This window comes from Nomascus leucogenys, chromosome 23 (assembly GCF_006542625.1).
Source record: "Nomascus leucogenys isolate Asia chromosome 23, Asia_NLE_v1, whole genome shotgun sequence".
Lineage (NCBI taxonomy): Eukaryota > Metazoa > Chordata > Mammalia > Primates > Hylobatidae > Nomascus > Nomascus leucogenys.
In genome coordinates this window covers 26,761,064-26,779,593 of record NC_044403.1, presented here as the reverse complement: position 1 = coordinate 26,779,593, position 18,530 = coordinate 26,761,064, and the positions used below count along the sequence as shown (strand labels likewise).

At 49.6% G+C, this 18,530-nt stretch overlaps 1 protein-coding gene across 1 annotated transcript in view; it reads right to left on the bottom strand.

Moving 5' to 3' along the window:
• The window catches only part of ANO2 (anoctamin 2), a 376,891-nt gene that overhangs the window by 345,267 nt on the left and 13,094 nt on the right, over window positions 1-18,530 (bottom strand). Inside the window, exons 2-3 of the mRNA XM_030804747.1 lie at window positions 14,732-14,916; window positions 13,151-13,477 (exon numbers count right to left, since the gene is read on the bottom strand). Of these exons, the coding sequence (XP_030660607.1) occupies window positions 13,151-13,477; window positions 14,732-14,916 (512 nt within the window). The remainder of the gene's footprint in view (window positions 1-13,150; window positions 13,478-14,731; window positions 14,917-18,530) is intronic.

Here is an 18,530-nt window from a genome sequence, read left to right as displayed (position 1 = left end):
GATGGATGCAACATAGCATCGAATAACATTTTTAAATAACGAGAAAGTCCCTTTTCAATCCTGCAAAAATAAAGTCTCCGTTTGTTTCCAATATGTCTTTAATCTCTCTGATGCTAGCTAAGCTTCCTTCTCAACAAAAAGTAAGCAGTCCCCAGTCTCGGACCTCCTGCAGCCAACAGTATCCAGCTAGAAATGAATGATGTCGTTTTGTTTCGGTTGTGCCTATTTTTATAATTATTGTCTATCTGTTGGCCAGTGATATTGGTTCTCCATTTCTGATAATGATAGAATATTTCCCTTTAAAATAAATTTAAGTTTCAAAAGTGAGCCAATTTAACAAAAATATTCAGCAAATAATAGTCCAGATAGTAAATGGCTATGCCTAAAATTATGAATCTACTAAGTAGTGGTATTCAAACTCATAATCATGGTATTCAAATAACTGGAATTTATGAAACCTTTTACTCGGGGAGCCCAGAAAAAAGGCAATTGGCATATATGCCTTGAACTGTTAACTCTCTGTTCATGAATTTTCTAATTTCCTAACAAGACAGTAAACTCCCTGCACCTTCTCCCTGTGGGGATGCCTAATCCACTCATCAGGCAGTTTCATTCATTCAGAAAATAGGAAGGAAATTCAACTCAGCCCATAAAGTGGGGAAAAAAAAAAAAGGAAAATTGAAGCACAAAGGTAGGCAGGGTGGGAGAGCCAACTTTGGCTTATTTTATGACACATTACAATTCATGAAGTATTTCGCCCATGAACGGTGTAGGCTACAGATCCCAGATAAGAAAATAGACCCAGCATGGCTAAGAACCTTGCACAAAGACACACATCAGTGAGCCTGGCCCTTCACTCTCCATACCCTAAGTTCTTCTTCCTACATCATGCTCCTGGGGAGCCCAGTGGGAAAGGCAGCTCCCACGCATACCACTGATGCTCTCAGCCTTCAGCAGGCAGAGCTGGGATGCCAGACCCTGCTCACAGGCGTGGCCTGAGTTGGTCTGAATGCAACCTCCTCAACTCCACAATACACCATGAGAGCAGTACATAGCAACACACACAAACTCGTAACCACACATGGGCAGCGTGTGCAGGGAGCCAGCAGGAAACCCACACCAGCTCCGAGGACCCTGGGGCTTCCACTCTGAAGCCTTTGGGGGTTCATGTGTCTGCACAGAACAACAGAACAGCACACCCATCAAATTCCACTCCTTCTGTTTCCCGTTCCTGAAAAGGTGCTAAGACTCACAGGTCCTCTCTGAGGCCTGAGAAGCCTTCACCCTCCAATGGCCTGTGGATGAGCTAAGTTCCCTGGGCTGGAAGAGCCAAGAAAGAATGGATAAACAACATTGGCTAAAATATCCCCAGTCAAATAGACCCCAGCCCTTACCGCCTGAGAATAATCAATTCCTGAGTGGAAACAACAAGGCAGTAACACGAATACCAGCAGTCACCCTATCCAAGCCGAGAGTCTGACTACCCAGGGTGCTGGGCTGGACAGAAAGTCCAACTGCTGGCCAGAGTGGATTGGTTTGCAGTAGCCCAGACTCCCAACCCAGTGACGCTCAAGGAATGGTAAACACATTCTGAGAGGCATCAGAATGGACCCAGGGTTCCCTAGGAGCCATTAGGCCATAAATGGCAATTTCCATGAATCATCATGGAACCCTCTGACTTTAGCTAAGCTCCTGGGCAAGCCAAGAGACTTAAGAGAAGATGAGGCCTCCTAAGTGCATCTGTCCCACTCAGCAGACAGTGACACAGCTAATAGCCCCAACAGCTGCTCTTTCTTTTGCTTCCATTGTAACTGTCGCTTTGTTTTCCCTTAAAATTGTGTGCACAGAACAGGGAAGGCTGGGAATAAGTGGGGTGCACCATTGCTTGTATTGGTGCCTGAATGTCAACAGGAGCATTGTCTCCTCTGGAGAATGGCCTTCATTCCACACAGATTCATGAGTCCACTCACAACAAGAGTCGTCGGCCTTTTGAGCAGAATGCATCATTACATGCTGTAAGTCCACAGAATAGCATAGCAGGAAGGGGCCTTGGAGACTGGTGGGAGCTAGGAGAACACCCGCAGGTCATGATGCTGTTTGCAAGATCCTTTACAAAGGTCCTTAATGTCCCGACATGCTTAATTCCACCACTCAAACTAGGAACAATTCTGTAGAAAAACCCACAATCCAAACTAAGCCTAGAAATTAAACATGATTGGCCAATTCCACATGCTCCCATTAATATTCTTTTACTTCTCACCCACTCCTTTTGCCCTCAATAAGTACTTCCTGGCAGGCAAGGAGTAACAGCTTCCAAAGGTTTAACAAAAAGATATGTTAGAACAACTGTAAATTGAGAAAACTATCTTTATTCATGTTACTTTTTAGTAAATTGCAAAAACATTATCAATTTTTTTATTCTGGTATAGACTACCTCAGTCCAAGTCATGGGAAGACAGTACTGTCAGATACACAGCTGGAGAATCCCTGATTTCACACCCAACCTTCTCTTTTTCCAGAATAGAAGTCGAGATCCAGAAAGAAGCCAGTTGGCAGCAGATGAGGTCCTAGAACCCAGGTCTTTCAGTGCTCAGCTCCCTTCTTGGGTTCAGGCATACCGTGGACTAAACGACATGCTTCCAAAGCACAGTTAGCTGTGCACATGGAGAGGCAGCTGCACAGCAGCACACAGGAGCCCAGCATCATCCCGTGCCCCACAAGTGCACCTGCAGCAGGACTCTTTAGGAGCGCTCTCTGGGCAGTGCGTGCCCAGAGAGCAGGCGGTGGGCGTTCCTATTTGATCTCCCTTCATACAGCTGCCAGGCAGGACTGCCATGCTCTACCTGAGGCTTCTCCTAGGCTTTGTTCAAGGGTTTGTAAGCATATTGGGGCCACGGAATGGAACCTCAGGACAGTCAGGTTAAATCTATGACCCCTCTCAGAATGTTTTTAAATGTATAAAATAATTATCCAGAGCAACAAGGAGACTAAATGTATAGAAATAGAGTTATCTATTGTGATACAGTAACAGACTTCCTTCTCTATTACACAAAATAATGAGACCTAGAGACACATCTAAAAATTGGCATAATTTCTAAGTAGGAATGAGTGTAATTTGTTTTCGAGATCTGTGCAACAAATTTGATGTGTTTGCTGTTGTTGTTGTTGTTTTGTTGTTGTTTTGTTTTTTGAGACAGTCTCACTCTGTCACCCAGGCTGGAGTGCAGTGGCGCAATCTCGGCTCACTGCAATCTCTACCTCCTGGGTTCAAGCGATTCTCATGCCTCAGCCTCTGGAGTAGCTGGACCACAGGCACATGCCACCAAGCCTGGCTAATTTTTGTATTTTTAGTAGAGACAGGGTTTCACCATGTTGGCCAGGCTGGTCTTGAACTCCTGACCTCAGGGGATCCACCCATTTGGGCCTCCCAAAGTATTGGGATTACAGGTGTGAGCCACAGAACCTGGCCTCTATGGGTTATTTCTATTAGTGACAGTCACAGGAACTCATCTTAATGTAGGTTTTTGCCTATATCATTAATTGAAGTAAATACTAAATGTCAGTTAAGTGTTGATGAAAATAAAGATGTAATTTTCTATCATTCAAGTTTATGGATTCTACCTCTGAATTCTATCCACAAAACCCTCAAGATTACAAAACCCCTGATGCTGTCACATGGCCCCAGGAGTCATCAGATATAAGCACGCTAAGAAGCTGTCCAGGGGTAGCAGGGAGACTCTGTCTGCAGTGAAGGAGGACACTTAAGGCTGAAGTGGCCCCAAGAACCACCCTCATCATCTGTCAAGCCCAGATATAACCATTCTGTATCCTCAGACCTCAAAGCCTTAAAGACTCTGTCTACCATGTACGCCACCCACTTCAGCTAAACCTTTCAAACTTGCACAGTCCACACCAGCATCTCAGCATCCTGAGGGTGAACTCTTCCTGGAGATCTGACAAGGGTAGGAAACACAGCTCACCCACTCCTGCTGGACCCCAGCATCTGGGGGCAGGGAGAGGGAAGGTGATTTCACCCAGACCTTCACAACAGAATCAAGCCTTCCCAGTCCGTCAGACCATCGGTCACTCTCCCAGGACTCTTTTCTCACCTGTGTTACTGTACTTTTAGACCCTATTTGATTCTCCCAGGTCAGGTCTGCTTCCCTTGAAAGCAGGGGCCATGTCTTATTCACCTCGGCATCCTCAGCTCCCAGCCCACCCAGGACCCAGCACCTAGTAGGTGCTCAGTAAATGTCTGCTACATGAAAAGCAGGAGAGAGGGGCCAGAGACTGAGCCTGGCAGGTCCCTCCTGGCAGCTGCTTTACAGCTGCTGTGACTGCCCAACCAGCCCTAGACCAATAAAGACCCTGAACTTATCAAGTGACAAATGAAGAAGGGCTTTCCTTCTCAATGTGTGTCTCAGAGCCCAAAACATCTAGCAGTGCCATGAAGAGGGGTGATTAGCAAGATAGAGACCAACTGTCCCCCGAGTCTCTCTTCACCAAATGCAGCCACTGATGTGAATGACAGTAGGAAGCGCAGGTGATACTCAAGATATTTAACAACCAGCAACACGTTGCAAATCAGGGCAGGCACCAGCCACGAACACCAGGTACAGTCATACCAGGAATACCAGTTGGATAGGGAGATAATAACTTTGCTAGGAGGAAGACAGACTAACGCAAGGAAGCCAGACTCCCTTAGCTTATTTGTCTGCATGGACTCTATAATGTCGGTATTTAATCTGATTAAGGCATTAACCAGCAGTCTGACCTTGTGCCAGTCACATACTCTCTCTGGGCTCCAGTTCCTGCTCTAAGATGAAATTGAAAGAAATTATCTCAAGTTGTTACAACTGTAATGTCCTATGATCCCATCTTCTCACACATCACAGGTGGCACCCGGTAACAAAGAAAATCAGCAAAGCACACAGCTGGCTAAGGTGATGCACAGACCAGAAACCCTTGACAAGGACAATCGTGATATTCGCTGAGCCGTGCCATCTGGTACTGCAGTTTGGGATATGGCAGATCAAAGCCCAGAAACCTCCTTCCAGCCCCTTTTGAGGAATCCTAGAGATCTCCAGAAGCACCCCGTCAGTTGTTAAAAGATTCCAGAAATAAAGGACTTGGAAAAGAGCCACACCCAGCTCCCTTCCTCCTCCGTGTAAATCCTCAGCCTGCTTTTCACTAGACCCACTGCCCAGTTTTATGCAAAACCTAGACAGTGCTCATCTCTGTGGCTGGGTGAGTGCCACCCCTGGGGAGTATAAGAGAATAAAGAACAAGAGGAGCAGAAGCAAGGAGACCTTGTTTCAAGGCCCAGCCCTGCTATTCGCCCACTTGACAAGGTGCTTTACGTTTCCTAGTCGATGAGAAAGGACATTAGCTGCTCTAACCTCCTCAGGGTTGGGGAGGTTGGGGTGGGGGGTGCTAAAATGAGCATCAGAGGAGAATGCTGAAGGTTAATGTTTTCATTATAGAGTCTCTGGAGATGGAAATAGACACGTACCTGGATTTGGGGGCTTGGAGGCTTGCCTTGCCCCTCCCCGCTTTCCCTGTGCATCCCCACCCCAGGCTGCCCGAAGGCATCCCCTCTGAGATCAAATCCAGCCGGCCCTACTGTGCCTCCCTCTCTCAGCTGTGCGGTCCCAGGGGCAAGGGCTGCAGCGTTCTTTGTTGTGTTCCCCAAAGATCCCTTGGGTAGGAAAGAGGCAAGGGAGAAGCCCAAGGTCCCAGCCTGCTGCCTCGGGGTGGGACAAATGGGACAGGAACACAGCCAAGGCCAGGGGGAAATCATCGCATCTTCCCCTGCCATTAGTGTTAGCAGCAGCGGCATGACTGTTCCTACACTCAGGAGAGCATGGCAGCGTCACCAACAAACAGTAGAGACAAGGCCATCATTAAAACCCATATTTGCATTTTCCCTGCGTTTGCCATACCCTTTCCTAGGAACACAAGCCCGCAATCCCACTCCAGAGGAGAAAAGAGACTCATTTTATAATGGGGTCAACGGGGGCCTGGAGATCCCCCCATCCCATAGAAATACACCACTCCCCGATCCAGCACCAGCAGCCTGCCCTCTGTGGATGTCCAAGGCAGAGCAATGGGCAGGAAGGCCTCCAGGGGACGCTGTCACCCCGGAGAACCAAACAGCAAGGTTTTCCTAAGGATTCTAAGCCCTCGTTTCCCCAGCAAAGTAAAACCAAGCCAGACTTGAGAATTGCAAGAGGAGAACTGCGTCAAGACAAGTTTTATACCGGTAAGAGTGAGGAAGACAGCAGCAAGTCTGAGTGTTCGCCCTGTGAGGCAAAGGACTGATCTGGGTCCCAAAAAATGTTCAGCCAGGGCCAGCCTGTGCTTCAGAGACCACAGAGCGGCCTCCAGGGAGAGCAAAAAGCCCAGAGTCCAGTGGGCTCACGGCCCTGGTGCCACATGCTCCTTCTGGAAAGGGAGAATAGGTACTCCGTAAATCAGTCCCGCAAAGACATCCCCCTTTGACTCAGTGCTGCAATTCAGGTTGAGATGCCAGACATCCAGGCTCTGCCAGACCTACAGGGTGAAGAGTCAGGGGTCAGAGACATCTCAAGGCATGGGAGGAGGGAGTCTCCTCTCTACAGAGAAAGGACTTGGGCCATTCCTGGATTCGCACCTGATACCAAGACAGAGAGGAGAGCTCCACCTCCCGAAAGCAGCTGTGGGCCCCCAGGCTTCCCGGATGGTATGCTGTCCCTTCCAAGAACAGCCTGCAGACCTGCTGGAGATGCCAGGCCACGCTGAATTTTAAAGCCAACTTCTGCTATCAGTTCCCTGGTCCCCCAATCTCAAGAAAGCCAGCCCCTAGTAAGGGGGCACCTGGCCTCCCTGTCATGCCATCTTCTCCATTTCCAATTTCAGCTATCTAGCTGCCCACAAGGATGAAGCTTGGGGCCATGTCTGCTACGATTTCAGGGCCTACAAGGTGAGAGAAGGTCTTTAACTAAAAGTGTACAAACATGCCCTCCTGGCTTCCACAGGATTGCAATGTGCCTGGTTCTCAGACCCCTCCCTCAGGTGCCCCTGGTGACACCCGTGCATGTGAGTCTCTGCCTCCGCCCTGCTCGCTCTCTGGGTCAAAGCAGGAGGTTTATTTAAGAGAGAGTGGGAGGACGTGGGCCGACCAGACCTCCCCAGAGCTGTATCAGAGCCTGTTCAGCTCACCCACTCTCAGTCCTGCCAGGACTACAGGAAACTCTCTGGACACTCAAGGCTGGGACAGTCTCCTGAACTGCTTAAATGAGCCTCCCACTCTGACGCAATGCACAGCACCAACAGGTGGCCCTCATTTATATGAATTGGTAGTGAGGATGCAGACGTCTCTGTCACTCATAAGCATCTCCGACGATGTCTTTAAGTGAAATTCTAATGAAACGGTCAAATGAAGAAAGCAAACGTTCATACTTTAAAGACAATTTAGTATTTTATCAAATGACATATAAAGACATTTGATAAAATATTGAATTGTCTTTAAAATATGAACATGGACAATATCAATACATGGAAATATGCACAAAAAATGAAAAAGTGAAATGCCACATGGAAGGTATGCACCAGTTATCATCCTGTCAGAAGCATGCCCAGGTATCAAGGAGGGTGGGAAGTCAATTCTCTGATACTCAAACAGAGTTCAGTGGATGCGAAGTTCTTTTGATCTGCAAGGCTAAGTGAATCATTTTTAATGGGTCTCTGATAGGAATGCATTTGCTCTCCATTTGCCTTAAAGTCAATGAACCCAGAGCCTAAAAGATAGCCCCACTCAGAAGGGTGGGACAGCTGAGCAGGTGGGGCCGCCGCACCTACTCCAAACTGCCACCAGGTGCAGTCAAGCAAGTCTCCTTCTCCTGTGAGGCCCCCATTCCAGGCTGCTGCTCACAGCCAGGGCCAAGCGTCTTAATGTGGTGAAAGGTTGTTCAGAACCTCACAGGCTCCAGCTGATGGATCTCCAAGCACGGTTTAACACCAACATGGCATGGAGGGAGCGGGGGATATCACAGAACGCTGGCCCCAAAGGAGGCGACGATTCATTCTCGCTCCTTTTTTGCAGTGGCGCACAACTGGAAGTAACCTAAGCGTTCATTATTACTAGGGGAGTGACCAGGTACGCTGTGGTGGCCGCAAACTGCTCACTCATTAAAATAATGGAGTCTGGCCGGGCACTGTGGCTCACCCCTCTAATCCCAGCACTTTGGGAGGCTGAGGTGGGTGGATCTCTTGAGGTCAGGAGTTCAAGAACAGCCTGGGCAACATGGTGAAGCCCCGTCTCTACAAAAAATACAAAAATTAGCTGGGCATGGTGGCACACACCGATGGTCCCAGCTACTCAGGAGGCTGAGGCAGGAGGATCACTGGCACCTGGGAAGTTGAGGCTGCAGTGAGCTGCAATCACACTGCTGCAATCCAGCCTGGGTGACAGAGTGAGGCCTGGTCTCAAAAATAAATAAAAATAAAGTAATGGAATCAATGTACATGCAGAAAGTGAATGGATCTGAAAAGTAAATTGCTAGAGAAAAAAGTAAAAAACAGAATGGGCTATGAAACAGTACCTTCTATGTAAATTAAGAATGCATACAGTTCTGAGAAACTGTTACCACCAAGAGAAGTGTAAGGAGACCTGACAACTCTGAATAGAAAAATCTCAGCAGGTTAAAAAAAAAAAAAAGGCAGCAATAAGGAAATCTGAATAAAGTGTGAATTTTACTTAATGATAATGTGTTGATATTAGTTCATTAATTGTAACAACGTATCCTATTCATGTAAGGTGTTAACAATACAGGAAACTGGGAATGGGGCAGATGGAAACTCTCTGTACAACCATCCAATTTTTCTTTAAGTCTAAAACTGTTCTACACAATAAAGTCTTTTCCAGAACGACGATGCCTTGGAATGACTGCCTGTGAGGTAGCAGGCAGTGCAGAGTCAGAGGGAGATTTAAATAAATAACCCAGGAGTTATTGTGCAGACCAGTGACAGTAATGTGCCATGGCTGAAAAGTAGAGTAAACTCAACGCTTTGCACACGAGGTCCCAACAGTGATCATAATAACTACCTTTTGGAAGACAGAGACGACACTGCAAGACAGCAGGCCACAGTGAGAGGTGGAGGCTCTGACGACAGGGACGCTGGGGGAGGCTGTGCCACCTGGAGTAGCCTCATGAAGAAGTGTGGAGTGGCCTTGAAGCCATGGGTGGGGGCTGGGAGGGAGGAGTCTGGGTGGTTATACAACAGGAACAACAACCCAGGACCCCAGCCTAACACTGGTCAGTCCCAAAAGCCACCTCTTTGCCCTCCAAATTCCCAGCCAAAGCGGGGAACATCTGACAGAAACCAGAATGAAGCATGGTGGGGAGACAGGGGCAGCCAAGATGGGCAGTGGTGTTGATAGTAGCATTAAGGGTGGCCAGGACCGTTACATTTTAATTTCAGATCCATAGTGAATAATTTTTAGTGTATGTCCCCAATATTTCATTGTACATGCTAAGAAAAAAAAGTATTCATTGTTGAACTGAAACTCAAATTTAACTAGGCATGCTGCATTTTTGTTTGCTAAACCTGGCAACTGTAAATAATAATAATAGCAGTAATATTCTTTGTTAGTGTTCTAGGTACTTTATTTAGTTACCTTCTTTCATCTTTATAATAACCCAGTGAAGAAGGTACTGTTATTATTATTCTCTTTTTTCTTTTTTTTTGGAGACAGAGTCTTGCTCTGTCACCCAGGCTGGAGTGCAGTGGTGCCATCTCAGCTCACTGCAACTTCCACCTCCAGGGTTCAGGCAATCCTCTTGCCTCAGCCTCCAGAGTAGCTGCGACTACAGATGCGTACCACCACACCCAGCTAATTTTTTGTATTTTTAGTAGAGACAGGTTTTCACTGTGTTGGCCAGGCTGGTCTCAAACTCCTGACCTCAAGCAATCCATCTGCCTCACCGTCCCAAAGTGCTGAGATTACAGATGTGAGCCACTGCACCCAGCCCTGTTATTTCCTTTTTATAGACCAGGAAGCTTTACCAAAAGGATGAGGTAACCTGCCCAAGGTCATGAGCTAGTAAGTCAGTCCTGGAATGTGAACATATGTAATTGGCCTTAAGAGTTCACCCTCTTGAGCACTGCTTCCCAACTGAGCAGTTGAGTGAAGCCCTGGCCTCTGCTCCCTAAGACCCAACAACAGAGGTAGGCACTGCAGCTCCCACATTGGCAAGTTCCTGGAGCTCAAAATGCACCTTTACCTTGGAGAGACCATCTCAGCAGACCCCAGCTGGAGCCACCAAGTGAGCTTTGGGTTTCAAAAAGTGAAAATCAGCACTCCCACAGCAAGGAAGCCTAACGCATCCCTAAGAGAGCACCCTCTTCCTACATAGGTGGAAAGACTAACCCAAGAAGAGTGTCTTCTGCCTTAAGGGTCTGGCAAAGCAGCACAGGCCAGCACCACGAGGCATGAGCCAGGCCACATGCCATTCTGCCTGGGGACGGGGGAAAGGAAAGGATGAATGACCACTGGGGAACCCTTCCAGTTTGAGGAGAGCATTAACTTGAATCTTTTTTTTTTTGAGACAGAGTCTCCCTCTGTCACCCAGGCTGGAGTGCAGTGGCACAATCTCGGCTCACTGCAACCTCCGCCTCCCGGGTTCAAGAGATTCTTCTGCCTCAGCCTCCCAAGTAGCTGGAACTACAGGCAAGCACCACCACGCCTGGCTAACTTTTTGTATTTTTAGTAGAGACAGTGTTTCACCATATTGGCCAGGCTGGTCTTGATATCTTGACCTGATGATCCTCCAGCCTCGGCCTCCCAAAGTGCTTGGATTACAGGCATGAGCCACCGCACCCAGCCAACTTAAATCTTATCAGGCAAACTTCTGATGAAAATGGCACCTCAAGCCTCAGCATGACACCTTTTAAAATCATCATGATGAGCATTTATTGAGCACCTACTATGTACCAGACATCGTGCTGAGATTTTCATTGCCCCATCTAATGATGAGGCATGTTTAAGTATAACCCAGCAAGGCATCTATTATTTTGCAGATAAGGGACCTGAGGTTCAGGGAGGTCACTCATATACTCAGCTGACACTTATTAAGCACCTATATGTGCCAGCGTCTGTCCTGGGTGCTGGGGATGTGCAGCGAACCAAACAAGATCTCTGCCTTCAGGGAGCCAGTGGGAGCACAGACAAAAAACAAACAAAAAAAGTCTATCATTGTTATTCCAGGTGGCAATGCTAAGTGTGATGAAGAAAAGTAAGGCAGGATCGAGGGACAGAGAGGGATGGGGTGGGGGTATTTTGAATAGGATGGTCATCGAAGATGTCGGGAAGGAGGTGACATTTGAGCAGAGACCTGAAGAGAGGGAATGTGATACACAGGTCTGAGGAAGAGTGCCCAAAGCAGAGAGGGCAATAGCACAAAGACCTGAGGTCAAGGTGATCAGCCCACACCCAAGATGAGGCCCGTGACCTGGAGGAGGGTAAGGAGGGTGGGAAGGGTAGGAATGAGTTTGGGGGAGATGGCAAGGGAAGGTCTTTTTTTTTTTTTTTTTTTTTTTTTTTTTGAGACGGAGTCTCACTCTGTCACCCAGACTGGAGTGCAGAGGCGCGATCTCGGCTCACTGCAAGCTCCACCTCCTGGGTTCATGCCATTCTCCTGCCTCAGCCTCCCGAGTAGCTAGGACTACAGGTGCCCACCACCACGCCCAGCTAATTTTTTGTATATTTGGTAGAGACAGGGTTTCATCGTGTTAGCCAGAATGGTCTCAATCTCCTGACCTCATGATCTGCCCGCCTCAGCCTCCCAAAGTGCTGGGATTACAGGCATGAGCCACCGTGCCTGGCAAGGGAAGGTCATTTTTAAAGGATCACTGTGGTGTGGATAAATGGATGGATGGATGGATGGATGGATGGATGGATGGATGGATGGATGGATGGATAGATGGATGGACGGACGGATGGATGGATGGATGGATGGATGGATGGATGCATGGGTGGGTGGACAGATGGATGGATGGATGGATGGATGGATGGATGGATGGATGGATGGATGCATGGGTGGGTGGACAGATGGGTGGATGAATGGATGGATGGATAGAGGGATGGATGGATGGATAGATGGATGGATGGATGGATGCATGGCTGGGTGGACAGATGGGTGGATGAATGGATGGATGGATGGGTGGATATGTGTATGAATGGATTCCCATGGATTCCCTTGCACTAACCAGAGGTGAGAGCATCTATAGCATATGGGTTGATAAAATATATCCTATGTATGTCCCAACTCAGTTTCCAAATACATCTCAAATCAGCTATCTCAGGGGACCCCAGACAAGCACATTCCTTAGTGAATGAGATTGATATAGGGGAATTTTATTCCAAAATTCAACAAGGAAACTAGGTCTTCCTCCCAAGGAAACCATATGGAGAAGGCCACTAGATGTGGCCTGAGAATGTCAAGAAGAAATTTCTTGCCTTTAATGTCTAACTAGGCTAACTCCCAACTCCCAAAGAACAGATTGGCATACCACCACCATCCCACCACTACTACCTGGAATCCCCTAATCAGGACCACTAGCAACACAAGACTCTTTCTCAAGTCCTTGGGCAAGAAAATCTGGTTTCTCCAGGCCAGCCACGGTGGCTCACGCCTGTAATCCCGGCACTTTGGGAGGCCAAAGCTGGCAGATCAGGAGGTCAGGAAATCGAGACTATCCTGGCTAACATGGTGAAACCCTGTCTCTACTAAAAAAAATACAAAAAATTAGCCGTGCGTGGTGGCGGGCGCCTATAGTCCCAGCTACTCGGGAGACTGAGGTAGGAGAATGGCAGGAACCCAGGAGGCAGAGCTTGAAGTGAGCCAAGATCGCGCCATTGCACTCCAGCCTTGGTGACACAGCAAGACTCCATCTCAAAAAATATTAAAAAAAAAGAAAGAAAGAAAGAAAGAAAGAAAGAAAGAAAGAAAGAAAGAAAGAAAGAAAGGAAATCTGGTTTCTCCAGCAGAAAAAAAAGTCCACCTGCCAGAATAAAGCCTAAGCTCTCTGTCAGGTGGCACTGCTCACTAGGAGCCCGGTTCTGTGGTACCATTCCATCTCCAAGTCCCTGGCCACCCGCCTGACTCACCTCCAAGTCCTTCTCAAGCTCCAGTCCAGCCTCCATCAGATTGTGCTCAAATTCCTCCCGCTGCTCCTTCCTCTCCTCCTCCAGGGCATCGAGCGGCCCCAGCTCAATGTCACCTGGGCCCCCAGCATGAGGCTCCTTGCCTGTCTCCCCATTGGAGACGATAGCCAGCGAGTGGCCAGGGAAGCCTTGGGCCAGGTGCGCCCCGCGTTTCCGATAGTGGTAGGTGAGCACATAGTCGACCTTCCTCTGACTGTCATGGAAGTGCATGCGGCTAAGACGGGCCTCCAAGGACACAGGCTCGTTGGCATCCAGATAGTTGTTGATGACCTGGCCAGAGAGAGAGGAGAGGCAGGGCAAGGTCTGGTGAGTAAGGGGTGAGAAACAGAGGAGACTGATCTCTGCTCTGGGCTCAGGGAAATGGACTCAGAAGCAAGCCCCTCAGGCGCAGAGGCCCCCAGTACCCCCAGTAAAAAGACCAAATGGCCTAAGTTAATCTGTCACGCCAGCTTGCAAAGCCCTCCACCCACCTGTTGACAGTCTGGGCATCAGTGCCTTCACACATGCTCCAGCATCCATGCACACACACACTCACACACAGACTGTACCTGCAGCAGCAAACCCCTCACAACCGCACCTCCTGCCTCCACACACAGAATCACACGCCCACGCCGGCACACGCACATGCAAGCACCTGCAAATGCACACGCAGCCACCTCTACCCTTGTCTCCCTGCACCAGCACTCCTGCACCATACAGGTGAAGGGGCCTGTGTACACGCGTATCTACCCGAGTGCGCTGTAACACACACACCCCCTTCCACAGGCACCATGGCCCACACACGCTCACCTGCTTGCAGATCTGCACCTCTGCCTGCAAATACACTACATATTTAAACACAGAATACTCACAGGCAGGTTCTCTGGATCCATTGGAACAAAGACCAATTTCTAGTCACCTGGCCCGCCCCCTACCCTCCCACCCACAGGAATTCACCAGGCACTATTCACAGCCCCACATCCTCCTCTCCAGCCACTGGTGAGGACCCTGTCAAAGACAGCAGCAGGGAACTGACTTCTGCTGTCTTCCACTCCAGAGGTGGGGAGGTGGAAAGAAGAGGAGGAGAGAGAACACGATGAAGCAGGGGAGGGACCGGCCTCTCCCCGTGGGTGTTTCCCTGTTTATTACTGGTTTGAAACCCAGCTGCCTCTGCAGCCACCTGAGAGGTCACCTGGGCAACCAGATGAAGCTCCAGGCATAAGGGAGAGACTCGGAGCCACCATAGCAGAGAAGACAGGTGCTCAGGCTTGCAGGAGGGGAACCAGGGGGCCTACAGACCAACTGGCAGCATCGACTGGCTTCCCCCGCCTCCTCCTTTCCTGACCCTCCTCTGACCAGAACAGGGCACTGGGAAAGTGTGCCTGACTTGGAGACAGAGAAGAGAAAAGGCCCTACCCAAACCCTAGGCCTCTCTCTTTCACGCACACACGTGCTCCCAAATGGAGGATCCCCCGGAGCAGAGGCTCCCTGGGGGCCTCCGACAGGGCTGGCCTATCCCCCCACCCCACCCCGCCCAGTACTCACAGAGCTGCTGCGGGTGCTCTCTCCACCGCAGGGCTGACCAGGATCTCTGTTGGAACTGCCCTGCAGACCTGGGGCCCGGGGACCTGGCATCTTGAGATACTGCCGTCCATGTTTGGGGCCCTGGCCCCCTCTGGCCCCTGCCTGAGGGCTCAGCCGGCGTGGGGAGCCAGGGAGCAGGGGGATATCTGTGAGAGGGAAAGACAAAGGAGGCAAAACAGCCTCAGATAAAGGAAATCCAAGACACTGAGGTACTGAGTGTGCTCAGACACTAGCCCTGAGAAAATGGCCCATTTTGCTTCACAGCTGCCTCCTTGGTTAGTCCCTAAAACCCAGGTTCACAGTGGCCACAGGGGAGGGAGCATGGAGAAGGAAGTGCGGCCCCCGACTGCATACACACGCACACGCACATACACACATACACACACACATGCACACACATACACACACACACATACACACACATACACACACATACACACACACACACACACACACATACACACAAACATACACACACACACACACATACACATACACACACACATATACACACATACACACATACGCACACATACACACAGACACACACACACATACACACACACATACACACATATACACACACACACATACACACACACATACACAGCCTGGAGCCACCAGCAGGAGCTCCTTCGGATCAAGGCTGTCATAATCTCTCATAATTCCCAGACAAGAAAGGGGTGGCATCGAGCAAGCCAGGGTGGTGGGGGGGCACTGCCTGGAGAGACACCTTGAATTAATACCAAAGGCTTAGGCTTTGGGCCTCCCCTGTGGCAGCAGCACCAGCCGGCCCCCTGGCCAGCCCCCGCCTTCCTCGGGGACAGAGCAAAGACAGACCAAGGGGCCCTCTGAACAACTGCACAAAGGACTGTCCTCCAGTGTCCTTTCAGCGTCCTCACGCACCTGCTGCCTCTACCCAGGCCCCAGAGGTCCGCAGCCCCTTCTCGGCAGGAACATAGGACCACTTCAGAAAAATTCCAGCGTCTGCCCTGAAGGGAAAGGTCCCCAGTAGGTGATGGAACGACCGCATGTTAGAATTGGAGGGAACTGAGGGAGTAGATACTCCAGCTGCACTTTGCACAGACCCCAGTGCAACCGCGAGCTGCCAAGGTCTCAGGGCAGGTCAGACTCAATCTACTCTCTCCTCTGAGAAACACTTCCTAGCAAAGCAGCACAGCCAGTGCCCAGGCTTAAACCTCAGCTCTGCCACTTGCCAGCCCTGTGACCTCTTTGTGCTTGTTCTCTAGCTGTAAAATGAGAATCTCAAACTTGCAGGATTGCAGTGAGAATGCGAATGAGAATGAGAGATATTGCCTGCAAAGCACCCAGAGCAGTGATTAGCCTGAGGGCACGTGATCGAAGGCTGTGATTAGAATCGTTAGTGTTTGCATTTTAACCTCCAAGTGAGCAGAAATAACACCTTATGCCTCCAACTCAGCCCTAAGCACCTGCTCAGTGAATGAATGAACAAAAGGCAACTCTTCTGGTCTGTTGAAACAGAACTCCTGGCCCTTTGCCAACTTGTGGAGCAGCCCCTTAGGTGCTCGGCCCTCCAATGCAGTTTCAGGGGGTCTAGAACATTCAGTCCCTGCACTTGAGAAACATAATCTCTTTGTGAAGATAGAGCTGACATGCAGGAAACACACCTGTGACCAGCAGAGGAAAAGCTTTCATCATTCCTTTCTACACTGTGGGCTCCAGTCCACACTGTGGGAGACCAGAAAGACTAAGTCAAAGTCAGCTTCTGGGGTCATTGAGCCAGAGCTGGGTCCTGGAGGGTGGGTAGCTTCTGAAAGGCCGGGAGGCAGGGGAGGCACTCCCTAGGGAGACAGCACAGAAGGGCAGGCGTGGGCACGCCTTGTGGGAGGAAAATGAAAACTCAGGACCCCATATCACTCTGCCGAAAGGAAAATATTAAGCCGAAAGCTGAGTCAGGCAAGACGCTGCCTTTCCTTTTGTTCCTAAGCAGACAGCTACAGATAAAAGGCTAGATAGTTCCACAGGCAGCTACTCTATATTCACCTTGTCCAAAACACAAGATGAATATATCATTGATAATTCCCTAAGTGCTCCTTTTCTCTTGCAACATGCAGATCCCCACAGCCTCCCTCTTTCCCCCACAGCCTGCTTTTCCCCATTAAATATTGAAGCCCTCAAAATCGTCTTTGGAGAAAGACACAGACCTCTCTTTCAACCACATCCTTAACGTTGGCAAAATAAACTAAATTGATTGAGGCCTGTCTCAGATATTTTTTGGTTTACATGTGATGGGGCTCAGGGTTCTAAAAAAGGGGCTTCCTCCCTTGTGCCCAATCTTGCCTCCTCCCACTTCCCTTGTGCCTTTCTGCATGTCTGCCCGCCAAGTGCCTGAGAACAGAACTTGGAACAGAAGGACTCAACCCCAGAGAAGACTTCAAAACCTCTAGATGCATGTCTAAAAAGCCCAAGACCACTGGATACATCACTGGGGCACATGATAAAGATGATGTTCACTGAAGGGCCACCCTGCCCTGGCAGCTACATTCAGATTTGCACCTATGGCTCAGAGTAGCTCAGATTCAAGGGCAATGCAAAGCTTTGGTCCAGCTGCTGTCCAGGAACCACCATCCCCTAAAGGTGCCACCTGGAGTTTGAGGATGACATTCAGGGCCCTCACTAGCCATCGCAGTTGCTCCCCCAGCTCACCCTCTGACACACGGATCTGGCTGCCTGGGAACTCTGCTTCCCTTCTCTCCCTATCCCCACAAGTGATTAGAGCACAGCACATGGTTCAGCCATCCCAGCTGTCCCAGCTCTGGAGAGGCACTCCAGGCAATAAAGACACAAGGGAGCCACCTTCAGATGTGAGAGGAAGGCCGAGGGGAACGCGAGTGACGCCTGCCCTCAGGAAGGGGAAGGGTGGGGCAGGTGAGCACACACCTTGAGAACTCCTTAAGAAGCTTAGAAGAGGTGAATGAGGTCAATTAGAAGGAAAGGCCATCGTACACAGCCTGTGGAACATGTCAGCCATTTGGAAAGAATCTTTCCTTCCTTCACCGTTGCCTTGGCTCTCCTTCCATGCTGCCTTGAACAACAGATCCTTGGGTGTTCACGACTGCAATGCCATGAGGGTAGGGGCATGGCTTACCCATATCTGGATTGAGGAGATGGATGTCCCCAAGGCTGGGGCCTGGGCCTTTCTCCATGTTCCAGCTCTCTCCCTGGGCACTCTCATCCACTCCAGAGACCTTCACTGTCACCTATTGCTGACGATGCCCAAGTTTCACTCTAACTCTTGCTCTCCTGCAGGCACCAGGTCCACACATTCCCCTGCCTGCTCAGCATCTACACTTGGATGTTTCCCAGCCCCTCAAAGTCAACATGCCCAAATCCAAACATACGATCTTCTCCAAAACAGGATTCTTTTTCAGCATTTCCTGCTCCTGCAAATGGTCCACCAAACAGTCAACGAGCTGGAAATATAGAAGCAGCCTTGATAGCCGTTTTTCCTCATGCCCCATATCCAATTTGGTACCAATCCTATAAACTTTACCCCTGAAATATCTGCCAAACCCCTCTGTTCTTCACCCCTCCATGAGTCCCACCCTAGTGCCAGCTCTCAGCCTCCTTCACCTGGAGGACGGCGATGTCCTCCTAACAGGTCTCCCTGCTCCCTGTCCCTGTTCCCCACGAGGCAGCCAGGGGTCCTTACAAAACATCCATCTGGCCATGACACCCTCAAGAGCACAAACTTATGGGGCTCCCATGGCTCTCGGGC